This window comes from Littorina saxatilis, linkage group LG2 (genome assembly GCF_037325665.1).
Source record: "Littorina saxatilis isolate snail1 linkage group LG2, US_GU_Lsax_2.0, whole genome shotgun sequence".
Taxonomy (NCBI): Eukaryota; Metazoa; Mollusca; class Gastropoda; order Littorinimorpha; family Littorinidae; genus Littorina; species Littorina saxatilis.
Genome location: NC_090246.1, coordinates 25512327 through 25538071, shown reverse-complemented (window position 1 = coordinate 25538071; position 25745 = coordinate 25512327). Strand labels below are relative to the sequence as shown.

Here is a 25745-nt window from a genome sequence, read left to right as displayed (position 1 = left end):
TCGCTGCACGACGCAAATCTTCTGTGACCTTTGACTCAACGTAGCTTCCACATTCGATTACAAAGCTTAATACTCACAACTGAAAGCCGAGGGAGTGGAATACCGAGATGAACAAACAGAACTGTGCATCCTGAAACCTGACATATTCATCCCAACATTTTATGAACTCTAAAATACAGAGAGTTGCTTTCACACGCCAGCTTTGATTGCCAGTGGTTATCCGCACGGAACTCGTGTGGTTATCAGCACGGAACCCGTGTTTCAAAGCATGGCTCCCTGTGTTGATTGTTATCTTATTTTCTCACTACCAAAATGATGACAAAAACGATGTTTGGTGGTTTGTTGTCAGACCAGCTTTTTTTGTCGGTCCTCGGGGGGCATATCGACTTTTGTTTCATATGTATTGACCGCGGCCTTCGGCCTTGGTCAATAAATATGAAACAAAAGACGATAATTATGCTCCCCCTCGGACGACAAAAAAGCTGGTCTGTCAACAACCCATCAAACATCTTATAGTGTTGTATTATAAAGCTCCCAGCCAGCGGAAGTAGCATTTCATTATTACAGCCGTTCATTAAAAAATAGAACTGTTACGCTCTCACGGCAAAGCCACTAGGGACATGCAATACGGAGTGATTCCGGCAAACCCTTGTCATGACATATTTTAAATGATAACGTTGCAATTGTGTTGACTGGTGAATTTGTAAAACAAAAACCCACACAAAATGTATTATTTGTGAATTTTGTCCTTGAAGCAAAAATCAATTGAGCTCCAGAAATGACAATGCGTGCGTCTGGACTAAATTGGTGTCGGGTTGGAGTGTGTATTATGTATTTTATTCTAAACTCACAAACCTGAGCATAACCGACGTTTTGACGAAGCAAAACAATAATATGGTCATGAGAATTGTAAAGAGGTGTAAGGAGAGGAGACTACAAACCTCACATACACACTCTCAATATATGTGACCCTCCACCACGAAATGAGTCGCATGTCACCTCGCGCGGTTCTGCGCTGGGCTTGATAGAAGTCCGGAGAGTGTCTGGTAACAGTGTGAGGGTCACCTTAGTCACAGGCTTATAACTCAAATATTTTTCGCTCTTTTCTAAAACGGTTTTCACCACTGGATAGAGCATAAAATAACTCTTTAGGAAAATGTAAAAATATGAAAATCATGCAAAGGTGACATGCGACTCATTCCGTGGAGGGTCACATATACAGATATAAAGACACAATCCTAGCGTTGTAAACGATTCGACTCACAACCTCAGATCTGGCCGGGCTGTCACATGGGGTAGGATCATCCCTGCACTCAAACACATTCCACACATCAACTGTCTGGGTGCTTTTTGTCCAGAATGGACATTTTTGTAATGAACTCCATTCTTATCAGACACTGGTGGCAATCTGTAAACAATCTTACTCTGTGCACAGGAAGTAGTTTTTTTGTTTGTTTGCTTAACGCCCAGCCGACCACGAAGGGCCATATCAGGGCGGTGCTGCTTTGACATATGTGACCCTCCACCACGAAATGAGTCGCATGTCACCTTGCGCGGTTCTGCGCTAGGCTTGATATAAGTCCGGAGCGTGTCTGGTAACAGTGTGAGGGTCACCTTAGTCACATGCTTATAACTCAAACATGTTTCAATCTTTTCTAAAACAGTTTTCACCACTGGAAAGAGCATAACAAAATCTGTAAGTGTAAGAAAATGTAAAAATATGAAAATCATACAAAGGTGACATACGACTCATTCCGTGGTGGAGGGTCACATATAACGTGCGCCACACACAAGACAGAAGTCGCAGCGCAGGCTTCATGTCTCACCCAGTCACATTATTCTGACACCGGACCAGCCAGTCCTAGCACTAACCCCATAATGCCAGACGCCAGGCGGAGCAGCCACTAGATTGCCAATTTTAAAGTCTGAGGTATGACCCGGCCGCGGTTCGAACCCACGACCTCCCGATCACGGGGCGGACGCCTTACCACAAGGCCAACCGTGCCGGTCACATGAAGTAGTCAGGATGTTGATTTTTTGCATCTGTCCAAATGGAAGTATGATCTTGCCCAAAATCTGAAAATTATTTAAGCGGGAAGGACTCGCTTACATACGCGTGTGGCCAGATGTAAGCGAAAGAGTGAATTAGACATTCGGGAGGTAGTTGTGAATGATTAGGGATGGGGGGAGGTTGGGAAGTAGAGTACTGAACCTTGTTCATGGGGATAGAGAGAGACAGACAAAGCGCGAGAACAAGAGACAAAAAGAAATAAAGAGAGAGATCGTGAGAGAGAGAGAGAGAGAGAGAGAGAGAGAGAGAGAGAGAGAGAGAGAGAGAGAGAGAGAGAGAGGGGGAGAGAGAGAGAGAGAGAGAGACAAAAAGAAATAAAGAGAGAGAGATCGTGAGAGAGAGAGAGAGAGAGAGAGAGAGAGAGAGAGAGAGAGAGAGAGAGAGAGAGATGGGGGGGGGGGTGGAGAGAGAGTCGTAATCTGATGAAAAGAATACTTTTTGTAGTTGATTGTTTAGTTGATAACAACGGCCAGGTTCTCAATGAATCACGGCGAGCATTTCCATGTTTATATTGTCTTTGCATTCTATTTCTCCAGGAAACGAATTGTCAAGCATATGCTTTACCCATGTACAAATAGTTTCTCTTGTTCTCTGGTCTACTTCTTTGTTCAAACATTTTGAGGGATTTCTCTTCACAGGCTTGTCATGACAGTATTTCCTTGTGGGAAATACAGTTCCAGGCAAAAAGAGACAAAGGGACAGTAAGACAGACAGATAGATCGAGATACAGCCAGCCAGAAAAACTCAAACAGAGAGAGAGAGAGAGAGAGAGAGAGAGAGAGAGAGAGAGAGAGAGAGAGAGAGAGAGAGAGAGAGAGAGAGAGAGAGAGAGAGAGAGAGAGAGAGAGAGAGAGAGAGAGAGAGAGAGAGAGAGAGAGAGAGAGAGAGAGATTCATTCGCCTAGTTTGCATCTCAGCTTTCCCCAAACATACAAAACCTCTGATAAAACGTGTATTGTGCCATGGATTATGGAGCTGCCACGGCAACAAAATTACCATTTTTAAAAATCTAGGTTATCCGTTTCAGAGAGAAAATGGTACTTTTTTCTGCAGATAAAGTCCATAAGCTCTCATGAACCCTTTTTTCAGCCCCAAGACTTTCGTTCCGAAACATGATATAGAAATCACAATTCACAAAATTTCAAAAAAGGGCAAACCTACACGATGATGTAAAGGCACCGGCATTCCCGTGGAAGCAATCTGTCTTGATAAACCTTAAAGAGATTAAAACGGTATTCATTGTCTCTTGTGTAAGACATTGAGTTAGTTTAATTGCATGAGGATTATGTCTATTTGATGGTAGCTGTTTAAAAGCTAACCTCTCGAAAGACATGGTTCTTAATGAATATGGTTACACTTTGAAAGCTAAAAGTAGGTTTCAAATATCGAAATAAGCGAATTCATTATTCCATGATAAATTGGCATGGATAAAATCTGAATCAAAGTTATTAAAAAAAACCAGTTTGCTGTACATATGTGGCAGTGTTTGTTCTTAATCTCACATGAGTATATATTACGTTTTCATGTCAGGAAAAAAAAAATCATTATTTTTTTTGTAGCGTGTGAATTTCTGAACTCATCCTGCGCGGGAGTGGTTACACTGGCACCCTGTGACCACGTGCAGTACATGCATGACTGGGCCACGGAACACGTCATACCGCACGTCATCGTCTCGCAGACGTCATGCAAAGGGACGTCATCTCATCCAGCACAAACAATGACGCAACCGCGTACCGATCATCGATTGCTGCAGCAGCTTCTCGTCCACCTGGGGTGGACACATGTTGCGATTATTGTGGACTCAAGAAGTGTTGGTGAGTACTAACCATGCAGTGATTATTGCTCCAATGCTGAAAGTCAGTATTATTTCTGAGATGTTTGGATGAAGGTTACTATTTTTGAAAAACCGAAGAGGTAGTTTGTTATTTTTAAAAGACGAAGAAAGAGCGGGTCGAGCTTGCACATGAAATGAGTAAATATTATCCTGTTTTGTTTTTCGACAGTAGAATAGAACAAAGTATACATGTGGTCAAACATGAAATAAACTTTGTATGGGCTTATTCAATGTGTGTGTGCTCAAAAGAATGATTTGATTTAAAGGATTCGTCCATATATATTGTAATGTCTGTCCCATACACCAGTGGTTACTTCACGTCCAGCCTAGTTTTATGGTTCTTTCTACTGTTTTTATTTTTTTGGTATTTAACTTCCCCGGTCTATATGACAACTCTGTCTCAGTTTCTCTTTTTGGGGGGTTAGTTTTGTTATACACGTGCATCATTCTGCATTCCAGTGTGAATTCTCACACATTTATTCTTTGCGTGATTCAATGAAAAAACCCATCTTGTCATATCACTCACATGAACACATGTTTTTTTCAGTTCTCTTTTGTTTCCTTCCATACTTCATTGACACAAAACATCTTGATCTTCATCTACAGCTGGTCTGGTGAAACAGCTGTCCGATGTGTACATGGGTACCATCATGTTTCGGCTCTTTGATCACCATGACAACAACACCCAAGCTCACTTGCAGCACGTGCAGAGACAGCTGAATACAATGAAAGATTCTCTCTTCTTCAACATCTTGGTGGTCGCTTCCAACGACACTGCTTCGTTCATTTTGCGAGAGGTACGATTGAATATACTAGTATAGCATAGAATAGAATACTATAAAATATAATGTTGTACATCACAGTATGGTACAGTGTAATGGAGTACAGTACCATATCATACCATACCATACCATACCATACCATATCATACCATGCCATGCCATGCCATACCATACCATACCATACCATACCATACCATACCATACCATACCATAGACCCTTCCGTACAATAACATATAATACTATACAATACAATACAATACAATACAATGCACTACAATACAATACAATACAATACAATACAATACAATACAATACAATACAATACAATACAATACAATACAATACAATACAATACAATACAATACAATACAATACAATGCAATGCAATACAATGCAACGCAACGCAACACAACACAGTACAACACAGTACAATACAATGCAATGCAATACAATACAATACAATACAATACAATACAATACAATACAATACAATACAATACAATACAATACAATACAATACAATACAATACAATACAATACAATACAATACAATAATGATAATAATAGAGAATGCATGATATTTATACAGCGCATGTGTCCCGGCTCAAAGCCCTGTACAATCATTGGAAGAAAATACAACAACATAATATTATTTACAGTGCAATCACGCACATATCAATGAATAACATGTTGCACTATCACAAACACACGCGCGGACACACACACGCATTATATATAATACACATTGCACGATGAAACGTTATCACAAACATATGCACTTGCGCGCCCTCGATTATGGGTCCATACCTGTTTCAGACTATGTTTACTTCCTACAGCCAGGAGTTCTGTTTTGTCGTCATTTAATTTCAGTTTATTTTTGTTCATTCAATTTGGACACAGAGTGTGGTATCATCAATACAATACAATTCAATACAATACAATACAATGCAATGCAATGCATTACAATACAATACAATACAATACAATACAATACAATACAATACAATACAATACAATACAATACAATATAATATAATATAATATAATATAATATAATATGATATAATATAATATAATATAATATAATACAATACAATACAATTACAAAACAATACAATAATTTAAATTATCAATTTAATTTGTTTCTGATTGAAAAAGAAAACAAACAACATGCAATATAAATGACACATAGTTTCATTGACAAAACTTTTAAATATAATACTAACCCACATGTAGAACAGCGGTCGTTGCCTCACACACGGTGCATGATATAATTAAGTTACAACCACATGTATAATTTGATTAATAGTGTTTAAATGTTCATTTAAAGCTCAAGTTTAATGATTGGGATAAATGCAGTCTTCGCTATAACTGGTCTGTTTGATCGTTCTGATCTTGGAAATGCTCTCGTGTTTGTTACTTTTTGTTCTGGAAGGGGAATATAGGGGCCGTGGGGGAGAAGGGGGCGTCGTGTAACTATACCAGCATAAAAACTAACTTAAAAAAAAGAAAAAAAGAAGAAAGGGTGAGTTTATGGAACGTTTAATTGGTGGACAAAACGACGGGCGCAGTGGCGAGGTGGTAATTTAAGACGTCGGCCTCCTAATCGGGATTGTACAAGGAATGGTTAACTCTGTTGCTTTTTTCCCCTGCAAGATGATCGATAATGTTTGTTTCACGGGATTGTACAAGGAATGGTTAACTCTGTTGCTTGAAAGACCACCTCCTATATGTATACGCAAGTCTTTTATGTCCGTTATGCTGTTGCTGTATCCTTCTGAGCAACGTAAACAGAAATGTTCACCTCGGCAAATTCCTTGAACCGGCCGTCATTTACCGATGAAACATTAATTAACCTTCAAGAGAACATAGCGCCACCCTTTGCCTAGCTCCTAATGACAATACTCATGAACTCGGGTCAGCAGGGATAGTTTAGCTGAATAAGTAGTTTAATGATTCATTAACACAGTCATGCAGTTGACCTCCCTTTGGAATTTTTTTTTCTTAGGACCTGCATGTTTGCTTTGGCGTTTCCAGGAGAATGGTTAATACGACCTACACTGAATACACTGCTGGCCATGTTTGCCAAAACTTTATCAATGTGACTGTTCTTATTTTAGGCTGGATGTTGGTTTCCTTACACCTGAATACTTACTCCGTATATGAAAAGAAAATCATCCGGTGTGTTTCTCTTGTTCTTTGTTACATATATACTCGTTATTTTCAGGTCTTGTGGCATTTTATAGTGGTTATTTAACAGTGTTCTCTTTGATTAAAGTGTAATTTATAATTGACAGCATTTGAAGCGGAATAATCTGACCGCTGAAACTGTTTTTAATATTGTAATTTTAGAGCACGAATTCCGTCAAGGAATCTTGTGATAATAACTTGTACGTAACTGTAAACATGTTACATGTCCAAGCATGCGCTGTCTTCTCGACAAACTCTTTAAGAAACCCGTGTTAACAAACATTTTGGTAAAGATATCTTTCGTCCGCTATAAACGATTGTGTAAACCAGCACAGATATGCCCAGGCTTTTAGATGGGATAAGATCATTCTACTCAAATATCAAAAATCAAATATTGGATCTAGTTTTAAAAAGTGGGTGGAGATTTTGATAAAAGGTACTACAAGCTGTATAAATCATGGAGGTTGGTTATCGGAGAGTTTTAACGTATTTAGTGGAATTCGACAAGGTTGCCCGTTTTCGCCGTTGGCTTTCGTCTTGGCGGTAGAATTGTTGGCGATTAAGATAAGAAACAGCCCTATAGTTGGAATAATTACACCGAACATGATTAATCAGGATGGTACGGTCATAAAGATAAAACAAATGGCAGATGATACAACCCTGTTTTTAAAAAACCGAGATGATGCTAACATGGCAATGAACATATTGAACCAATTTAGCAAAGTCTCAGGGCTACAATTAAACTTAGATAAAACGAAAGCTTTAAGAATGGGGAGAGAACCAACGGAACCTAATCTGCCTTTCCACGTTGTTAAGGAGATTAAAATTTTAGGGATTAAATTTAGTAGTTGTAAAATGGCAAAAGACATCGAGGAAAACTGGAAATTCAAAATGGAGAGTCTTGATGCCATGATTAAACAGTGGAGTAAAAGAGATCTCAGTATACAGGGAAAAATAACAGTTATTAAAACGTTTATGACTTCCCCATTTGTGTATATTATGCAGTCTGTTGGTCTTCCAAAGCAAGTTCTCACACAGCTAAACACGAAACTATACAAATTTGTATGGCAAAAACAATATAGTAATAAAAAAGCTTTTGAAAAGATAAAAAGGAAAATTATGGAGTCTGAATATGAGCATGGTGGATTGAAAATGATCAATATGTTTGATATACAGAAAGTGTTTTATTTAAATTGGATTGGACGGTTGCATGAAGCAGGTCGAGAAAATTGGAGTGCAATCCCAAAATGGCACATTCAACAATTAACAGATTTTAATCATTTGGCAAAAATTAATTGCACACAAAAGGAATTACAAGGAATCGAAAAAGTTCAAAATGATTTTTGGAAAGAGGTATTTTTGACATATCTTGATAATAAAAATAAAGTAGGTTTAGAGGAAGTTGACAGAAATGATGTTGGTAATCAACTGTTATTTAATAATAGACTGATTCAGTTTAAAGGTAAAGTGTTGGATTTTGTAAAATGGCGCCAGAAAGGTTTTAATGTTATAAATGATTTGTTGAATGTTGAAAGAAATCAGTTTCTGTTATGTGAAGATGTTCAGATCACTGTGCAGCAAAACCCTGCAATAACCTTTTTTGAATACAACGCTGTGATGAATGCAATTCCAAAACAATGGAAAGATTGGATTGTAGACAACCCAGCACATATAGTTAATGTAGATATAATTGATGATGAATTGAATGTGTTTAAAAGCAAACCCAAGTTAATTAAGTTATATTTAAAGAAAAAACGGAATTATAGCATTGAAAAATCTCATGCAATCGATTTTTGGAAAAGAAAACTAGATTTTGTTTTTGTCGAACAAACGTGGTTGTTGCCACGACAGGTGACAAAAGAAGTGCGCCTGCGTGTGTTGCAATGGAAAATTTGTCACAATTTATATCCCACCAATATTTTATTACATAAAATGAAAGTAAGTCAAACAAAAAACTGCAACGAGTGCCCACATATTTTGGATGTTATGGAACACTTTTTCTACGAGTGTCCCAAAATTAGAAGGTTTTGGACTTATATTGAAAAAATGTTGAACAGTCTGACAGGTCGGGCTTTCTTATTGTCTATTACAGATGTATTATTCGGAATCGAAAAATGTCAGGAATCAGCGTTAATTAACCATGTTTTATTGATAGCAAAAATGTGCATTAACAAAGTGAAGAAAACTAAATCGCGTATTCCAATGGAAATTGTATTTCAACAAGAACTTGCGCTACGAAAGGTTTATCCCATTGTCCTTAGTTAGATTGTTGTTGAATTAAAAAGTAATTTAATGGAAATGTAACCTGTAATGTGAAAGAAAACAAAATTAAAATTTCATTGAAAAAAAGAAGAAAAAAAGAAAGACCAATGAAGAAGGATATGCTCACCGCCCAAAAAGAAAGAAAAAAAAAGAAAACAAAAAGAAAAAAAAGACGAAAGAGGCAAAAAAGATGGGTTGAAGCAACCTTGCATGCAACTGAGGTCAACAACAAACAAAAAAAAAAGAAAAAAAAAAAAAAATCAAATATTACAAATCAACAGCTGTACTGTTTCCGCTGCTAAAAGAAGATAATTGTTGCTGCTTTTTCTTTCTTCATAATTCATTGATGTCGATGTTGTTCACCTGTCGCGGTATACGGGATTGTTAACTCTGACATAGTCACCTCGCCGTCTACTTTAAAGGCTGTTCAGCAGAGGCCGCTTGTGTTTCTTGTGTGTACAGAAAGTGTATTTGCAGGACCAAGAGCTTAGAGATACCATCCTTCACATGTACTCGTATCCTGATCATGTCAGCCACAGCAGTTTTGATAAGGGGTTTACATGAGGTGAGATCCTTCTACAACATGAACACAAGTCAGCCACAGTAGATTTGATAAGGGGTTTACATGATTGTGATGAGATCCGTTTACAACATGAACACATGTCAGCCACAGCAGATTTGGCAAGGGTTTTACATGGAATGAGATTATTCTAGAACACGAACACACATCAGCCACAGCAGATTTGATAAGGGTTTTATATGGGTGAGATCATTCTACCACATGAACCCATAACAACATTTAACTTTCAGTACAGAGCAGACACACTTTTTTAAAATTATTGACGTAACTGAAACTACGATCAATCTGGTACATAAATTCATCAAAAAGCTTACAGGATACAGGATACAGCAACTTTATTGATGCTCTTATTCCTTGCAAAAGCTTAAGCAGATTTTTAAGATGAACATGATCAATTCCACGGGAATGCTGGTGCCTTTACATCATCGTGTAGGTTTGCCCTGAGTGTAAACGGGGCTTCTAATCAAAACGGAAGCTCTTTCCTTATATCAACTTTTCTGCTTTTACAGGCACAGAAAATTGGCCTTTTGTCACGGGATCACTTCTGGGTTATCGCTCTACCCGACAGTCTTTGCTCTGACCTGATGGAAGGTGTCATTGTCGAGGGCTCAAACATCCTTGTTGTCCAACCACTCCCCTCAGGAGTGAAGGAAAGTAAAGCCACCTGTCGGTACAAGTCTGCAGTCTGTGAACAATCTGCAAAAACTGACAATGTGAGTTTTTTGTTGTTGCGTGCATATATATCCAGCTGGCGTTGTATATTCGATTACCCTCATTGTATCAGTATTTTGATGGTGTGTATTTTATCTCTTTGATTATCACGATGACCTATTTTATTATTTGCATCAAAACAATTTAAAATTACATTCTGGGTGAGAATGCACCTGGATGAAAATGATGATGATGAAAAAGGTGGTATATAATGGCATTAATGATGATGATGATGATGATGATGATGATGATGATGATGATGATGATGATGCTGATGCTGATGATGATGCTGATGATGATGATGCTGATGATGATGATGGTTATGATGATCCTCTTCCTCATCCTCCTCCTCCCCTGATGATGATGATGATGATGATGATGATGATGATGATGATGATGATGATGATGATGATGATGATGATGATGATGATGATGATGATGATGATGATGATGATGATCATCATCATGACGATCATGAAGATGAAGATGATGATGATGACGACGACGACGATACTGATGATGATGATGATGATGATGATGATGATGTGGATGATGTGGATGATGATGATAATGATGATCCTCTTCCTCCTCCTCTTCCTCCTCCTCATCATTATGGTTACACAATTGATGTCTTCGCCTCTTTAGTAGATCAGTGCTGTAGTTCTTAAGTGAACCGTTCGACCAATATTGCTGATATCAGGCACCCCTTAAACGTGATGGTGACCCAGAGAGTGAGAGAGGGAGAGAGACAGAGACGGATGGCGTGCGTGCAACGTTAAGAGAGAGTAAATTTTACTTTGTTTGACGAACAAATGTCACTACATCATCCGTCATTCCTTTGACAAGTAGAGCGAGAAAAGGGAACTAAACTTATCAATCAAAACTTCTCCTGTGATCAGATTCGCTCAAGAAAAAAAATAATTCTTGCACTGTCAGAACACAAGCGGGTTTTTTCTTTACATTTGTGGCAGGATTTCCTCGGGAAATGGGTAACAGTGAAAATGCGTTTGTTGTCTTTCGCAGGCTGACGTGACAAGGCTAGCCGAGACTGTGGAGGTCTTGGTTAGATCGGCAGTTAAAACCGGATTCGCGGAGCATGCGCACAACGTTAGCGAGAACTCTTCCATCTGTGAAAACAGTACATGTGCCCTCAATCGACGGTCTGCAGTCTCACGCGCACTCAACGAGGTATTGATGCATTACTCAACACATTGAATTGCGCTACGTTCCAGAGCAGAATACAAAGACTCGACAGCAATACACACTCTTTCTTTGTCCGGCGTTAACTTCCATTAGGCAGCACTGCAAATACTTTTCTTTGACTGGCAATTAAGGTTGTTATGCAACGAAATGTGTTCTTGGTTGTTTAAAGGCACACTAAGCCTCCCGTAAACAATCACAGATACTGTCAGGCTTTTACACACAGTACAAACACCCTTTCGTTTAAACACTCACCGCTTGAGAACATCCTAGGTGCCCTACGTAAAGAGCGAGCAATTTTCAAAGAATTAATGTTTGCCTTTCCAGCCGGATTGTTCAGTATCACAATCGGACGCCTCGTTTTGGCACTAGACCTAACTTTTAAAATCTAAATAATAAATTGACAGCTTGTTACACAAACATTCTTAAATCATAAAACAATTATTTTTTCATCAAGACAAGATCAGTACAATTCGAAGTTTTGAAAGTTTGAACCGGAAACGTGTCACGCAAAACGTCTTTCTCGTAGCAGACGACAGTACTGCATAGCGCCATTTTCTCTGAATGATTAATCGCCACCGCTCTTGTTCGTGTGACTCGCAGCCGATTGTTGCGTTTTAGATTCAGAGGTACACAATAACGTGCTATTGCAGATAAGCTTACAGCGAGTCGCATTGAAATCACAAACTGACGACTAAATTGTGAAAAAAAAGGAAACTGGATCACACGGGTTCACGATGGCTCAGGGATAAACCACGCCAAAATAAATTATTTGAAAATTACTTGCTCTTTACGGAGGGCACCTAGGATGTTCTCAAGCGGTGAGTGTTTGAATGAAAGGGTGTTTGTACTGTGTGTAAAAGCCTGACAGTGTCTGTGATGGTTTACGGGAGGCTGACTGTGCCTTAAACGATATCGTGAAATAATAAGAGCGATAAACCTCTTTTGTCTCTTGCTCGGTCTGTCTGTCTGTTTGTCTGACTGTCTGACTGTCTGTCTGTCTGTGTCTCCGTCTCTCTCTTTCTCTCTGTCTCTGTCTATGTCTCTCTTTCTCTCTCTGTCTCTTTCTGTCTCTCTCTGTCTCTCTCTCTCTCTCTGTCTCTCCCTCTCTCTCTCCCTCTCTCTCTCTCTGTTTCTGTCTCTCTCTCTGTTTCTGTCTCTCTCTGTCTCTCTGTGTGTCTCTCTCTCTGTCTCTCTCTTTTTCTCTCTCTCTCCCTCTCTCTCTCTCCCCCTCTCTCTCTTTCTCCCTCCCTCTCTCTCTCTCTCTCTCTCTCTCTCTCTCGCTCTCTCTCTCTCTCTCTCTCTCTCTCTCTCTCTCTCTCTCTCTCTCTCTCTCTCTCTCTCTCTCTCTCTCTCTCTCTCTCTCTCTCTCTCTCTCTCTCTCTCTCTCTCTCTCTCTCTCTCTGTTACTGTGAAGAGATGTCAGAGACATTTTCTAAGAGCTGACCATGAATGAGAATTTCATTGAATATGAAAACAGCAGTGGCGCAATAACAAAAAGAGATTTCCATGGCTACAGTAAACATCATGCTGTCAATTAGATGTGAACAGTGTGAGAGCAAAGAAAAACACCAAAATAGCACAAAGCACAAAAAACAAGAAGAAAACAACAACACAACCATTACAACCCCCCAAAAGCGAAAAACAATCAAACAGCAAAAACAAAATGAAATAAATGAAATTGAAATAAAATAGACCTGTGACGTACAAAATTACTTTTCCCCACATGTCCCAATATAATTGGTGCTTGCAAATTTAATATTACAAAATGTTGATTGCTATTATCAACAACAAAAATATCATCATTATTCGGATCAAATGCAACAGTATCTCGACTTATGTATGGTATTGATATCCGGTACCTGGATGTTGTGTGTAATAACATTAAATAAAGAACCAAAATCTAGATCAAATAATGAGGACATCTGAAATAAAATTCGACTGATAATCAATACTGCCAGCATTCATGTGTCGCACTAGTATTGAAGAGATAATTGAATGACAAATGATTTACTCAATTCTCAATAGCACACATTGCTACGCATACCTGCGAAGCATACCTTTCAGTGCGCCCATGTCAGATCCTGACTATCACACCCATGAGCATTCATTTCAACCTTTCACAGCAATTAGGGAGATACACCATGAATGATTCATTAGTAGCAGATCCAATACAGTGAGCGTTTGTTACCAGGGTTTTACTGTCTGCGCGTTTGATTCTGAGTGAATCGATCTAAGAGGCAATATAGCGACATGAGAATGCGATTTACTTTTGGGTATACCTTAATTACCTGACTAATGATGTAATTGGATGGTACTATTGTCACAATGTGTGGGAAGAGTGTCATTAGACTTACATTAGGACATAGTGTGTGTGTGTGTGTGGTGTGTGTGTGTGCGTGTGTATGTCTGTGTGTGTCTGTGTCTGTGTGTTTGTGTGTATGTATGTGTGTGTGCGTGTGTGTGTGTGTGCGTGTGTGCGTCCGTGCGTGCGTGCGTGCGTGTGTGTGTGTGTGTGTGTGTGTGCGCGCGCGCCTTGCATGGTCCCTCGTGTAATCCTTATCAACATTTACCTACCAGACACAAACAGCAAACAACCGCTGGACAACGGACAGCACAAGCTACTCTATCTGCAGCACAGATTCAGACAGCCCCAAAGGACTGGTCAGCGTGGGCAGGTGGTCACAGTACTCAGGTCTGGAGCTGTCCGAAGGTCCAGCCTACAGGAACACTTTCAGAGACTTTGGCTATCGCACACTGAAAGTGGGAACGCAGGACGTATGACCAGGAATATTGCCTAGATTTCTTTTCCCTTCGCAAATGTGACGAAACGACTAGAACAATTTCGACAATGTTTGACAAGTTTTTGGCAGTCTTTGACAAGTTTTAGGCCGTTTTCTTTAATCCAAAAAATAAATTAAAACAATACGTAAAAAGTTCCGCTATTGTGCCAGTTTGACGGCAACATTTTTGCAGATTTGCTGACTGCCTTCACAAGACAAAGTCTCTGGGATCGTGACTTTGGGATGAAGTTGTCAATGGAATTTCATGGAATTTTCTAAAAATAGTTATACTTCCACAATCTTAACCAAACCAGGTCTCCTTCTTTTTTTGTTGTTTTTACATTACAGTTGTGACCGTTTTCTTGTCTAATCTGACGTTGACATTTATATCAGCTCGGAGCATTCTGTTATATTCTTCACTTCTTTTGGACATTGTCAATGTGAATTTAACGTGTTGTGTCTTCTGCAGGCCAAACCCTTTGTTCAGAAGAAAGGAGGCAACGGGACACAGTTTGAAGGGTTTTGTGTCGATATCCTAAACGAACTGGCTTTAGCCCTCAAATTTAAGTGAGTATGCCACAAAAAAAAGTACATCAGCAAAAGGATTATAAAAAATACGTTTAAAATTCCTTACAAAGTTCAAAAACAGAATTCGCAGATATTCAAAAAATGAACATGTAAATTATGTATAAAATGTGTTTACCCTCACTCTGGAGGAGATATACCGGAGGATTCCAGGCACGAACCGCTGGGCTTTGGCCTTGAAAGAGAAGACAGATGCCAACCAGCCCACCCAAGACCCTATTCTCGATCCCAGTCGTATAGAGCAAATACCCATCCCCCGCCTTTGTAAAGGAGACTGCAGTAAAAGGGCACACATGGCAAGGATAGGAGCAACGCCTATAATTCAGTGTGACTGCGTTAAAGAGGATCAGACCCCGCATCACGTTCTGTTAGCTTGCTCTCTTCTTGCCCCCCTAATATAATCAAAATTGAATAAAAAAAAGTAATGACATGGTTGAATGAATGGCTGTATGTGTAAGTAGAAGTCTGAGGAGTCACACAAACCGAGAAGGGAGGGGGGGGCTGCATTTATCAATCACATTCTTGGATATATGGCTCTATTTACAGGTATGAGTTCGTGGAGCCCCCAGATGGAGAATGGGGGGCACCAGCTGATGACAAAGGCAACTGGACTGGCATCATTCAGCAGGTGTTAAGAAAGGTAAGCTGGATAGTACGAGAGTATTATCCTACCTCGGGGTCCGGTAGCTCAGTTGGAAGCGCACTGGACTTAATGCTGGGCTTACAGGTTCTAACACTGCCTGGGTCGGACACTGGTCAACTCTCTGAGATGACTCAGTAACGGTCTTCATGTTCCATTTCCATGACACAACCGTGGTACGTCAAAGACCTCTGTCAGTCTGACAGAAATGCTGCAGGTGACAGATTTTTGTGTGTTTGTTTGTTTGCTTAACGCCCAGCCGACCACGAAGGGCCATATCAGGGCGGTGCTGCTTTGAGATATAACGTGCGCCACACACAAGACAGAAGTCGCAGCACAGGCTTCATGTCTCACCCAGTCACATTATTCTGACACCGGACCAACCAGTCCTAGCACTAACCCCATAATGCCAGACGCCAGGCGGAGCAGCCACTAGATTGCCAATTTTAAAGTCTTAGGTATGACCCGGCCGGGGTTCGAACCCACGACCTCCCGATCACGGGGCGGACGCCTTACCACTAGGCCAACCGTGCCTGTTAGGTGACAGATTACACCTGAACGCACCCATACACATGAGTACCTCGCCTATTGTTTTTCAATACGAGGAAGCGACCCGAAGTTTCCAGCAATGGGACGATAAAGCATGTAATGAAGTTAATTGCAACAGTCCTGTGAAAATGTGGCAAGAAAGAAAAACCACGGACACTAACGCTGCTTAAATAGAAAACCCTGACAAATTGAAAACGAGAGAGTTTTTTTGTATAATTATGTCAACGATATAAATCGATTTAGCTATGGTTTACCTTCATTCAGCGTCTGTTGATCGAGGTCGATGGTATTCTACTATCAACATACAACATTGCCCCCAATACAAGACAACTTTGTTTCTGATCATAATCACCTGGATCATATCCCTATTGAGTTATAAAGCAATTGTATTCAATCTCCGTTGAACTAGGTTGGTTAACCTATGACCATCAACATTCAACATCTATTTGCCAAACAAACTATTGTTGATCACGAAACCAAGCCTATTATGATAGGTTTCGCCCTTTGCAGGAGGTGGACTTTGGAATCGGCCCTTTCACTATCACCTCCATCCGAGAAGATGTCATCGACTTCACCAAGCCGTTTATGGAAGATGGCGTGGGCATCCTCACCCAAAGACCGGACTCTGACGCCAAAAATATGTTCAAGATGTTCACCCCTCTCACTCCTCAAGTGTGGGGTGCGGTGGCGGGCGCTGTGGTTCTTGTCAGTGTGTGTTTGTACTGCATCGAGAGGTCGAGTCCATTCTCCGCCAGAAACCTGGACGGTGACAGAAAGCTCGGAATGTTGGGAAGCTTCTGGTTGATCTATGGGTCGTATATGGAGCAAGGTCAGACTTCCATTGTTTTCTGAATTGTTTTGTTGGGGAGGAAATACTATTGTCAGTGCATAGTCGATGCAGTAGGATGAACACAAGGTATTAACATGCGTTTTTGTCATATTCAAGACAAGAATTAAAACAGATGCTTTCATGCTCAGAGTAGGAAATCATCTATTCCTTACGACAAACAAAATACGTATGAATAAAATTTTTTTAAAAAGTTACTCTCTTCACCCTTCAATGTGTACGTATAATTCATTTAGGTTTTCGTTTCCGTTTAGCTTATTTTATAAAGAAGTTGCCACAAGGAATAATCACTTGCATATAGCTCTGTTGCATGCACTCCTATGTAATTTCTCTTTTTGAGACAATAAAGTAGTATTGTATTGTATTGTATTGTGTTGTGTTGTGTTGTGTTGTGTTGTGTTGTGTTGTGTTGTGTTGTGTTGTGTTGTGTTGTGTTGTGTTGTGTTGTTTTGCGCTGTATTGTATTGCATTGTAGTGTATAGCAGTGTAGTGTAGTGTAGTGCAGTATAGTGAAGTGTGATGTATTGTATTGTATTGTATTGTAATGCATTGTATTGTATTGTATCTTACTCAATTCCTGACCCCTGTTTCCCACACAGGTGGCGACCCTCACCCACGCAGTGTATCGGCGCGGTGTTTGGTGGGGTTCTGGTGGCTCTTCACCATACTGATGACCTCTACCTACACGGCCAACCTGGCGGCCTTCCTTACCGTCACCATAGAGGACAGCCCAGTCAACTCTCTGTCTGAACTGTCCATGAACTCTGACCTCAAACCACTGGTCAAGGCAGGATCAAACGTCAGGACACTCTTCAGGGTAAGTTGAAGAAAGCTTAGAGATGTAGGTGTATGTAAATCGAAGTATGGGTATGTGTATGTGTGTGTGTGTGTGTGTGTGTGTGCGTGTGTGTGTGTGTGTGTGTGTGTGTGTGTGTGTGTGTGGGTATGTATGTATGTGTGTGTGTGTGTGTGTGTGTGTGTGTGTGTGTGTGTGTGTGTGTGTGTGTGTGTCTGTGTGAGTTAGTGTTTGTATGCGTATGTGTGTATGCGAGACATTAAGACAGTTTGAGATCAGGGATAATTATGCACGTTCATCGTATAAATCTCAGTGATGTCCATTCACTCAGTTGTGCATCATTCATAGGCTCACTTTATAAGCCTCCTGCTTTTTGATCTTTGACTAATAAATCAATATCGTTGATCAATGCACGTTCAGTCAAGTATGGCTATAGCGTCGAGGCACATACAGACAAATGATGATTCGACCCATTTTCCGTTTCAGAATTAAAACAAACCTAACATTCAGAGGAAAAGTATTCCCCATAGAAATTTCCTGCGCAATGTTTAAACCGCAAAGCTATTACAGCTGATACGGTGCATTTGCATGATAATGCCAACGTTACCATCCACACAGCAGTGAAAACGACTGATCCCAGGTTGAACACGGCTACCACAATATCATTGCTGGGTAAATAATTTAGTAAATGTTAACACAAGGAAAGATGGTTTGCCATCGTATGCAGTTTTGGATAAAACAAAGTAGCATTCCTGTGCTCCATCGGGAAAGGAACAAGATGCACTTAGTGAAAATGAAATAGAATTGCAAAAATCAATTAGGTCTCCCTCCACAAAGCTGTTTACAGCTGTGCTACATACATATATAAGAACCAGTTTACTTACATTCTCATTCATTTCACTGAAGAAGGGCGTGGCCCGAAAGTCTTTGAAACTTGGTGTTTACTGTGTTTTTTCTAATTAATTAATATATAAGAACCAGGTCAGTTGAGAAAAAAAACACGCATGATGTTTGGAAAGAGTTAAATACTGAGATGCAACCGAACAATTACCGGTATAAACAGAAAAATTTAAAATACAAGATCTCAGAGTGCTATGAATATTGTCCATTTGTCATGTTTCGTACAATGCTCCATTGGAAAAACACCAACAACAGAATGCTTTCAATAAGTCGTTACCATGGTTTTTGTGAATGTTCTCTCGGGTTTTGTTGTTGTTGAGTGAAATAAAAAAAAATAAAAACAAACTTTGACAGATGAACCGCTACTATTGAAGGACATTAAGCTGGGGACAATGTGAGCATACTTGTGCTGGTTTAAACTATGAAAACGGCCATAAGTTACATCTCAAAACCTGCAGACAATTCTTCTGTAATCCTCTAGATCTCTGTTGTGCAAATGATGTCCGCTTTCACGTGGCAGCACCAAACATGCAACAGTGTCAAATACTTTTTTTTCTGCGAGTAATTTTCTAAATGTAATTGCCACAAAGATAAAAGAGAGATAATTTCCATAAAACCTGAAGCCAGGGGCGATTTGTAAATGTTTCTCTCGCACAGGTGAAATTAATCTCTATAAACGCACGTAATGGGATCGGTCGTTGTCATCAATCTTTAACTGTGTTTATGTATATTCGCTTTGATGTGTTATGTTTCTCTTATTCGGGTGATTGTTTGTGATACTTTACTCCTTGCATGTTTTTTTTACATTTAGTCAAGTTTTGACTAAATGTTTTAACATAGACGGGGAATCGAGACGAGGGTCGTGGTATATATATATATATAATATATATATATATATATATATATATATATATATATATATATATATATATATATATATATGTGTGTGTGTGTGTGCGTGCGTGTGTGTGTGTAGAGCGATTCAGACAAAACTTCTCGACCGATCTTCATGAAACTTCAATCAATCAATCAATGAGGCTTATATCGCGCATATTCCGTGGGTACAGTTCTAGGCGCTCTGCAGTGATGCCGTGTGAGATGAAATTTTATACGGCCAGTAGATTGCAGCCATGTCGGCGCATATTTACCTTTCACGGCCTTATTCCAAGTCACACGGGTATGGTAGACAATTATTAACTGTGCCTAAGCAATTTTGCCAGGAAAGACCCTTTTGTCAATCGTGGGATCTTTAACGTGCACACAAAGTTGACTCTGTGAAATAAATTTCCGCCGAACCTGGGATCGAACTCGCGCTGACAGCGGCCAACTGAATACAAATCCAGCGCGCTACCAACTGAGCTATATCCCCGCCCCTTGACATGAGAGTTCCTGGATATACCATCCCCACACCTTGTTTTCATTTTATTGATAAATGTCTTTGATGACGTCATATCCGGCTTTTTGTGATTGTTGAGGCGGCACTGTCACGCCTTCATTTTTTAACCAAATTGATTGAAATTTTGGTCAAGCAATGTTTGATTCAGTCCGGACTTTGGTATTGCATTTCAGCTCAGAAGCTTAACAATTATGTAATTAGTTTGCTTATTGAAGTTGTCACTTGCAGATTAAAAAATCATTGCATTGTATTCCTCGTTTTCTCCTGAATTCAAAAATATCTATAGATATGTTATGTTTACTTGAAAAACGCGCTCAGAATTAAAGAAAATAGGTCGAGTATAATGTTCGCATGCTTCGCGGAGACGAGCGTGACCCGTCTCGGTGTTCGGGGAAGTTTAGCCGAGACTATCTGAATGTAGTCTCGGCGATGACTGGTTTTTGGTGTTTATCCTTTTGTTTGATACCTACAGATTGACTAAATGTGTTTATATTGTTTTACGCGACTTGTTTTATCTTATGATTTCATTGTCTTTTGTACTGACATTTAAATTGTTTTGTCGTGTTTTGAGTTTCGTTTGCTTTCTTTGCAGCAACCTTGCATTGACTTTTGTTCTGTTCACACACGTACGCATAGGCAGTGACCCACGCTCCTCGGCAATGGGATACTAACGTATGAAATTAAATGAGATCTTTATCTTTCCCATCTTGTCATGTTCACACAGGAGGGAGAAGGTGGAGTGTACAAAGGGTCTGGCACAAAATGTGACCCTCCACCACGGAATGAGTCGCATGTCACCTTTGCATGATTTTCATATTTTTACATTTTCCTAAAGAGTTTTTTATGCTCTATCCAGTGGTGAAAACCGTTTTAGAAAAGAGCGAAAACTGTTTGAGTTATAAGCCTGTGACTAAGGTGACCCTCACACTGTTACCAGACATTCCGTGGACTTATATTAAGCCTAGCGCAGAACCGCGCGAGGTGACATGCGACTCATTTCGTGGTGGAGGGTCACAAATGTCATAGCGTGAGATGTACAAGTTTCTCTCAGCCTCCATGTCAATGCGATATGTTCTGTCTCTTATCGTCTTCCAACAGGAAGAACAATGCAGAGTTTTCGTAGGGGTTTGGCACAATATATCAGAACGTCTATTCCTCCACAGCATTGTCACATGTTCTGTCTCTGTCCGCCTTCACACACGAGGCAGACGTGGCACAGAGTGTCACAGCGTGAGATGTATGCCTCACAAGCCTCTATGTCATTGTTACCTTGTCTGTCTCTTTTCACTTTCACACGAGGTAGAAGCTAGTGCGTACACATATGTCTGGCATAACTGTCAACACTTGACACGTATTTCTCTCAGCCTATTTGTCACTGTCACCTTTTATTTTGCACCTTTCTTAATTGACCTTCTTAACGCTATATTCTCATCCATATCATTATTAACTTGTTTACCCCCAATTTCCCCCACCTTCCAACAGGAGGCAGAAGGCGGCGTGTACCAAGACGTGTGGCACAAGATGTCAGGCATGCCCACAGTGAAGAGCAACGATGAGGCTTTGGATTACGTGCTGGACGGCACCTATGCCTACATGACGGACAACAGTCAGTTGGAGTACATCATGCTGAAGGACTGCACCACCTACTCGCTGGCTAAGGAGCTTTTCAACACTGGCGGCTTCGGCTTCGTTTTGCAGGAAGACTCGCCTTATATGGATGTCATAAATTACAAGTGAGTTAACAGAGAAAAGTAACACAGAAAAACGTAACACGGTAGATCATTATGTGGTCACGGCGCAACAGCTTCTTTGTGGCGTTAAGTAGTGGTTATGGAGTTAAGAAGATCATTTGCAAACTAATGTTTATTGCACTGAAAGCGCATGCTATTAATTTACTTAAGGAACAGTTAACGAAAGGCTTTCAAACTATAACTCAAAGTTGAAAACCTTGAAGTAAATGTAATACTATTTGAACGAAAAGGTAGAGGTAAAGTGTGTCCCTTGATAGCGGTCCTTGGTACTTTTTACAATTTTTATTTTGCTATCAGCTTTGATGTTCTTTTGAGAGGAAAAGGCAAACCTGGAGATTCAGAAGTAATACAGTTTCAGGATATTGGACTGAGCGGAACGAGTGTGTGCCGACAGATTTACTAAACACAGAATTTGTTTTGTTTTTTCCTAGTTCTTGTGGTGATGGTGATCTTGCTGGTCCTTGTAAGCAATACATTGCCTTTATGTTTTCGACAGCATAATGAAGATGCAGGAAGCAGGGCTGATGGACAAGTGGCGCCAGAGGTGGTGGTCAAGCCCGGACCCTTGCACTTCTTCAGGCCGCACGAGCGCAGCCAAGGAGCTGGACTGGCCCTCCCTCTCGGGACTCTTCTACATCTTCCTGGGAGTGGCCTCTGTCTCCGTTCTCCTCCGGATCCTCGAGTTCTTTCTCCACGGGGACAAGCTTTTGCAGATCTGGAAACGCCTCAAGTCCAAGGTTCGCAGATCTGCCTCGGTTGAAAGAGGAGCCGGGGGAACGAGCTGCATGTGCTCTGTAGGGTCCGAGGACAGTGTCAATACGCAGTGCACTAGATGCTCTACCAGTTCCGGAATCCACAGAAACGGCGCACGTATGAGGTCGTCACTGGGGTCTCACATCAACGGTACAGTAAAGTTGGAACTTGATGGAAAATTTGCAGAAAATAATGTTGGAAACGGCGAAGACCTCAACGGCTTTTTGAGCGTCTGTCTTGATAGCGTTGAAGACCCTAACAGACTTGGTAACGGGGGCTTTGGCTCCCTTTACGATAACCCAGTGACTGACAAGAGAGGTTCTGAATTTCAAGACTTTGATTCAGGCAACAGAACCTACTGGGAGCTAGGTGTTCAGACACGGGCAAGCGCCAGGAGGAAAAGCTCAGACATTCCCTGATCAAAGCACTAACACAGATTGAAAAAGACTCTTGAGAGCACTCAAAAGCACACTGGTGAAATACAAATCTGATTTGCAAAACTGTTGTAACAAGACTGTCGTCTGAAAAAAAAGGAGTCACGGGTAAAACGTGGGTGAAAAAAAATCAATGCGATATAAATGAACACGTTGTTGAGTGAGTGATGCAGTTTATATCGCGCACAAGCAACATGTTATGATGTTGATTCCAGCAAGACAATATAGCTCATTGTATGTAGTTCTGACAATTCTTGGCCAGAGTTGTTCAGCGCTGTTTCAGGACCTGATCTGAGAAAGAGAGAGCATACAACGTAGCGACAAGATCCTCAGTGAGATGTGAGTGAGACAGAAACAGACAAGCAGAGAGACAAACAGACAGCCAATTAAGGCAGATACAGAGAGACACAATGCAACACAAATAGTCAGACACAGAGAGGCAGAGACAGATGTGACTTATTGAGAGATAACTGCAGAACTAAACTATACAAAACTCAAACCACAGAGGAGAAATTATAGTGTTGTGTGTTGCCGTTCGCTGTTTGGAAAAACAGATACAATGCGGTACATCATCTCTCCGGACAAAACGTCCTTTTTTGTACACGTGCGCCGTGAACAAAGCATCTTTTCTGACTGATACAGCGAGAGATTATTTTTCCAAGAACATGACATTAATATATGGCTTCTGTCTCCGTTCTTCACCGGTTCCTTGACTTTGTTTCACTCCAGTGTGAAGATCTCAATACAGCAAAACATTTTGAGAGTTGTAACAATGATGAGTGACGAACCAAATGGAGACAGCCTCACACACTACTGGTTGCGACGAAGCTGAAATAGACGGACAGAGACAGAGAGACAACGAGAGACATGGAGAGAAAGAGAGAGTGATATACCTAGACGTAAGACGTTACAGACGTGGATTATTGTAAAATACTTCTGTTTAATGCAAAGGCTCTAAATGGAATCTGTAATTTAAGTGGGATGTGTTGTTGTACGCTTTTTGTTACGTTATTTTGTTAGAATGTATATGTACTTGATGTTTAAATAGTATGGTTTTATTTATAGTTAATATATAAAGCGCGGAGACCATAGTGTACTGTGGTTCGCGCTATAAAAGCTCTCATTATTATTATTGTTATTGTTATTATAATTATTTAAGCTCTTGTATAGCAAACACAGGACCATGTAATTGTTATCATTTTGCAAGCGCTGTAATATGCGAACACTAGTTTCATTGTTAGTTCTGCGACTCTTACCTGTTTTTTATATTTAGTCAAGTTTTGACTAAATATTTTAACATCGAGGGGGAATCGAAACGAGGGTCGTGGTGTATGTGCGTGTGTGTGTGCGTGTGTGTGTGTGTGTGTCTGTGTGTGTGTGTGTAGAGCGATTCAGACTAAACTACTGGACCGATCTTTATGAAATTTGACATGAGAGTTCCTGGGTATGAAATCCCCATACTTTTTTTCATTTTTTTGATAAATGTCTTTGATGACGTCATATCCGGCTTTTCGTGAAAGTTGAGGCGGCACTGTCACGCCCTCATTTTTCAACCAAATTGGTTGAAATTTTGGTCAAGTAATCTTCGACGAAGCCCGGACTTCAGTATTGCATTTCAGCTTGGTGGCTTAAAAATTAATTAATGACTTTGGTCATTAAAAATCTGAAAATTGTAAAAAAAAATAAAAATTTATAAAACGATCCAAATTTACGTTTATCTTATTCTCCATCATTTGCTGATTCCAAAAACATATAAATATGTTATATTCGGATTAAAAACAAGCTCTGAAAATTAAATATATAAAAATTATTATCAAAATTAAATTGTCCAAATCAATTTAAAAATACTTTCATCTTATTCCTTGTCGGTTCCTGATTCCAAAAACATATAGATATGATATGTTTGGATTAAAAACACGCTCAGAAAGTTAAAACAAAGAGAGGTACAGAAAAGCGTGCTATCCTTCTTAGCGCAACTGCTACCCCGCTCTTCTTGTCAATTTCACCGCCTTTGCCATGAGCGGTGGACTGACGATGCTTCACTTAAATCACCAGCCCGCGTTCCGTTATCATTGTTCGTTTTTTGTTGTGTTACCTTCAGCTTTAAAAGCTGGTCAGCTTTATTAAACAACACCAAGCTGGCAAAAACTAATAATGTTGATCTTAATGACCAGCAGTCAAGTCTTGTAACCCCGTTTGTACAATCGAAGTTGTACTTATCAGGTGATGTAGAAAAGAACCCAGGTCCTGAACACGAGCATGAAATCAGTGTCGTACACATTAATGTCAGAAGCCTTTGGAATACAATTAATTTATTGCAGCCCGAAGTTCAACGGCACGATGTCTTAACACTTTCGGAGACATGGCTAGCGCATTCTGATGATAATTCCTCATTATTGATTCCAAATTTTAGCCCCCCAATTCGACTTGACCGTCCAGACCATCCTTATGGCGGAGTAGCAATTTATGTAAAGAATTATTTGTATCATAAACCCCGTCCTGAGTTTAACGTCGTCGGCCTGGAAGCCGTGTGGGTTGAGATAAAATTGAATAAAGAAAGTATTTTGATAGGTTCATTCTACCGTCCACCGAATGGAAATGTTCAATACTGGGAATTAGTAGATGAAAGTTTAAGAAAAGTAAATAGTCAGATTTTGAAGTTTGTAATTTGTGGTGATTTT

At 40.0% G+C, this 25745-nt stretch overlaps 1 protein-coding gene across 1 annotated transcript in view; it reads left to right on the top strand.

Annotated features, from left to right (window-relative positions):
• The window catches only part of LOC138952494 (glutamate receptor ionotropic, kainate 3-like), a 26444-nt gene extending 3395 nt beyond the window's left edge, over positions 1-23049 (top strand). The window contains exons 3-14 of the mRNA XM_070324185.1: positions 3630-3884; positions 4511-4701; positions 9602-9667; positions 10229-10432; positions 11454-11618; positions 14211-14408; positions 14883-14980; positions 15545-15638; positions 16698-17016; positions 17634-17851; positions 21609-21859; positions 22374-23049. Coding sequence (XP_070180286.1) covers positions 3630-3884; positions 4511-4701; positions 9602-9667; positions 10229-10432; positions 11454-11618; positions 14211-14408; positions 14883-14980; positions 15545-15638; positions 16698-17016; positions 17634-17851; positions 21609-21859; positions 22374-23049 — 2735 coding nt within the window. The remainder of the gene's footprint in view (positions 1-3629; positions 3885-4510; positions 4702-9601; positions 9668-10228; positions 10433-11453; positions 11619-14210; positions 14409-14882; positions 14981-15544; positions 15639-16697; positions 17017-17633; positions 17852-21608; positions 21860-22373) is intronic.
• Positions 23050-25745: the final 2696 nt, after the last annotated feature.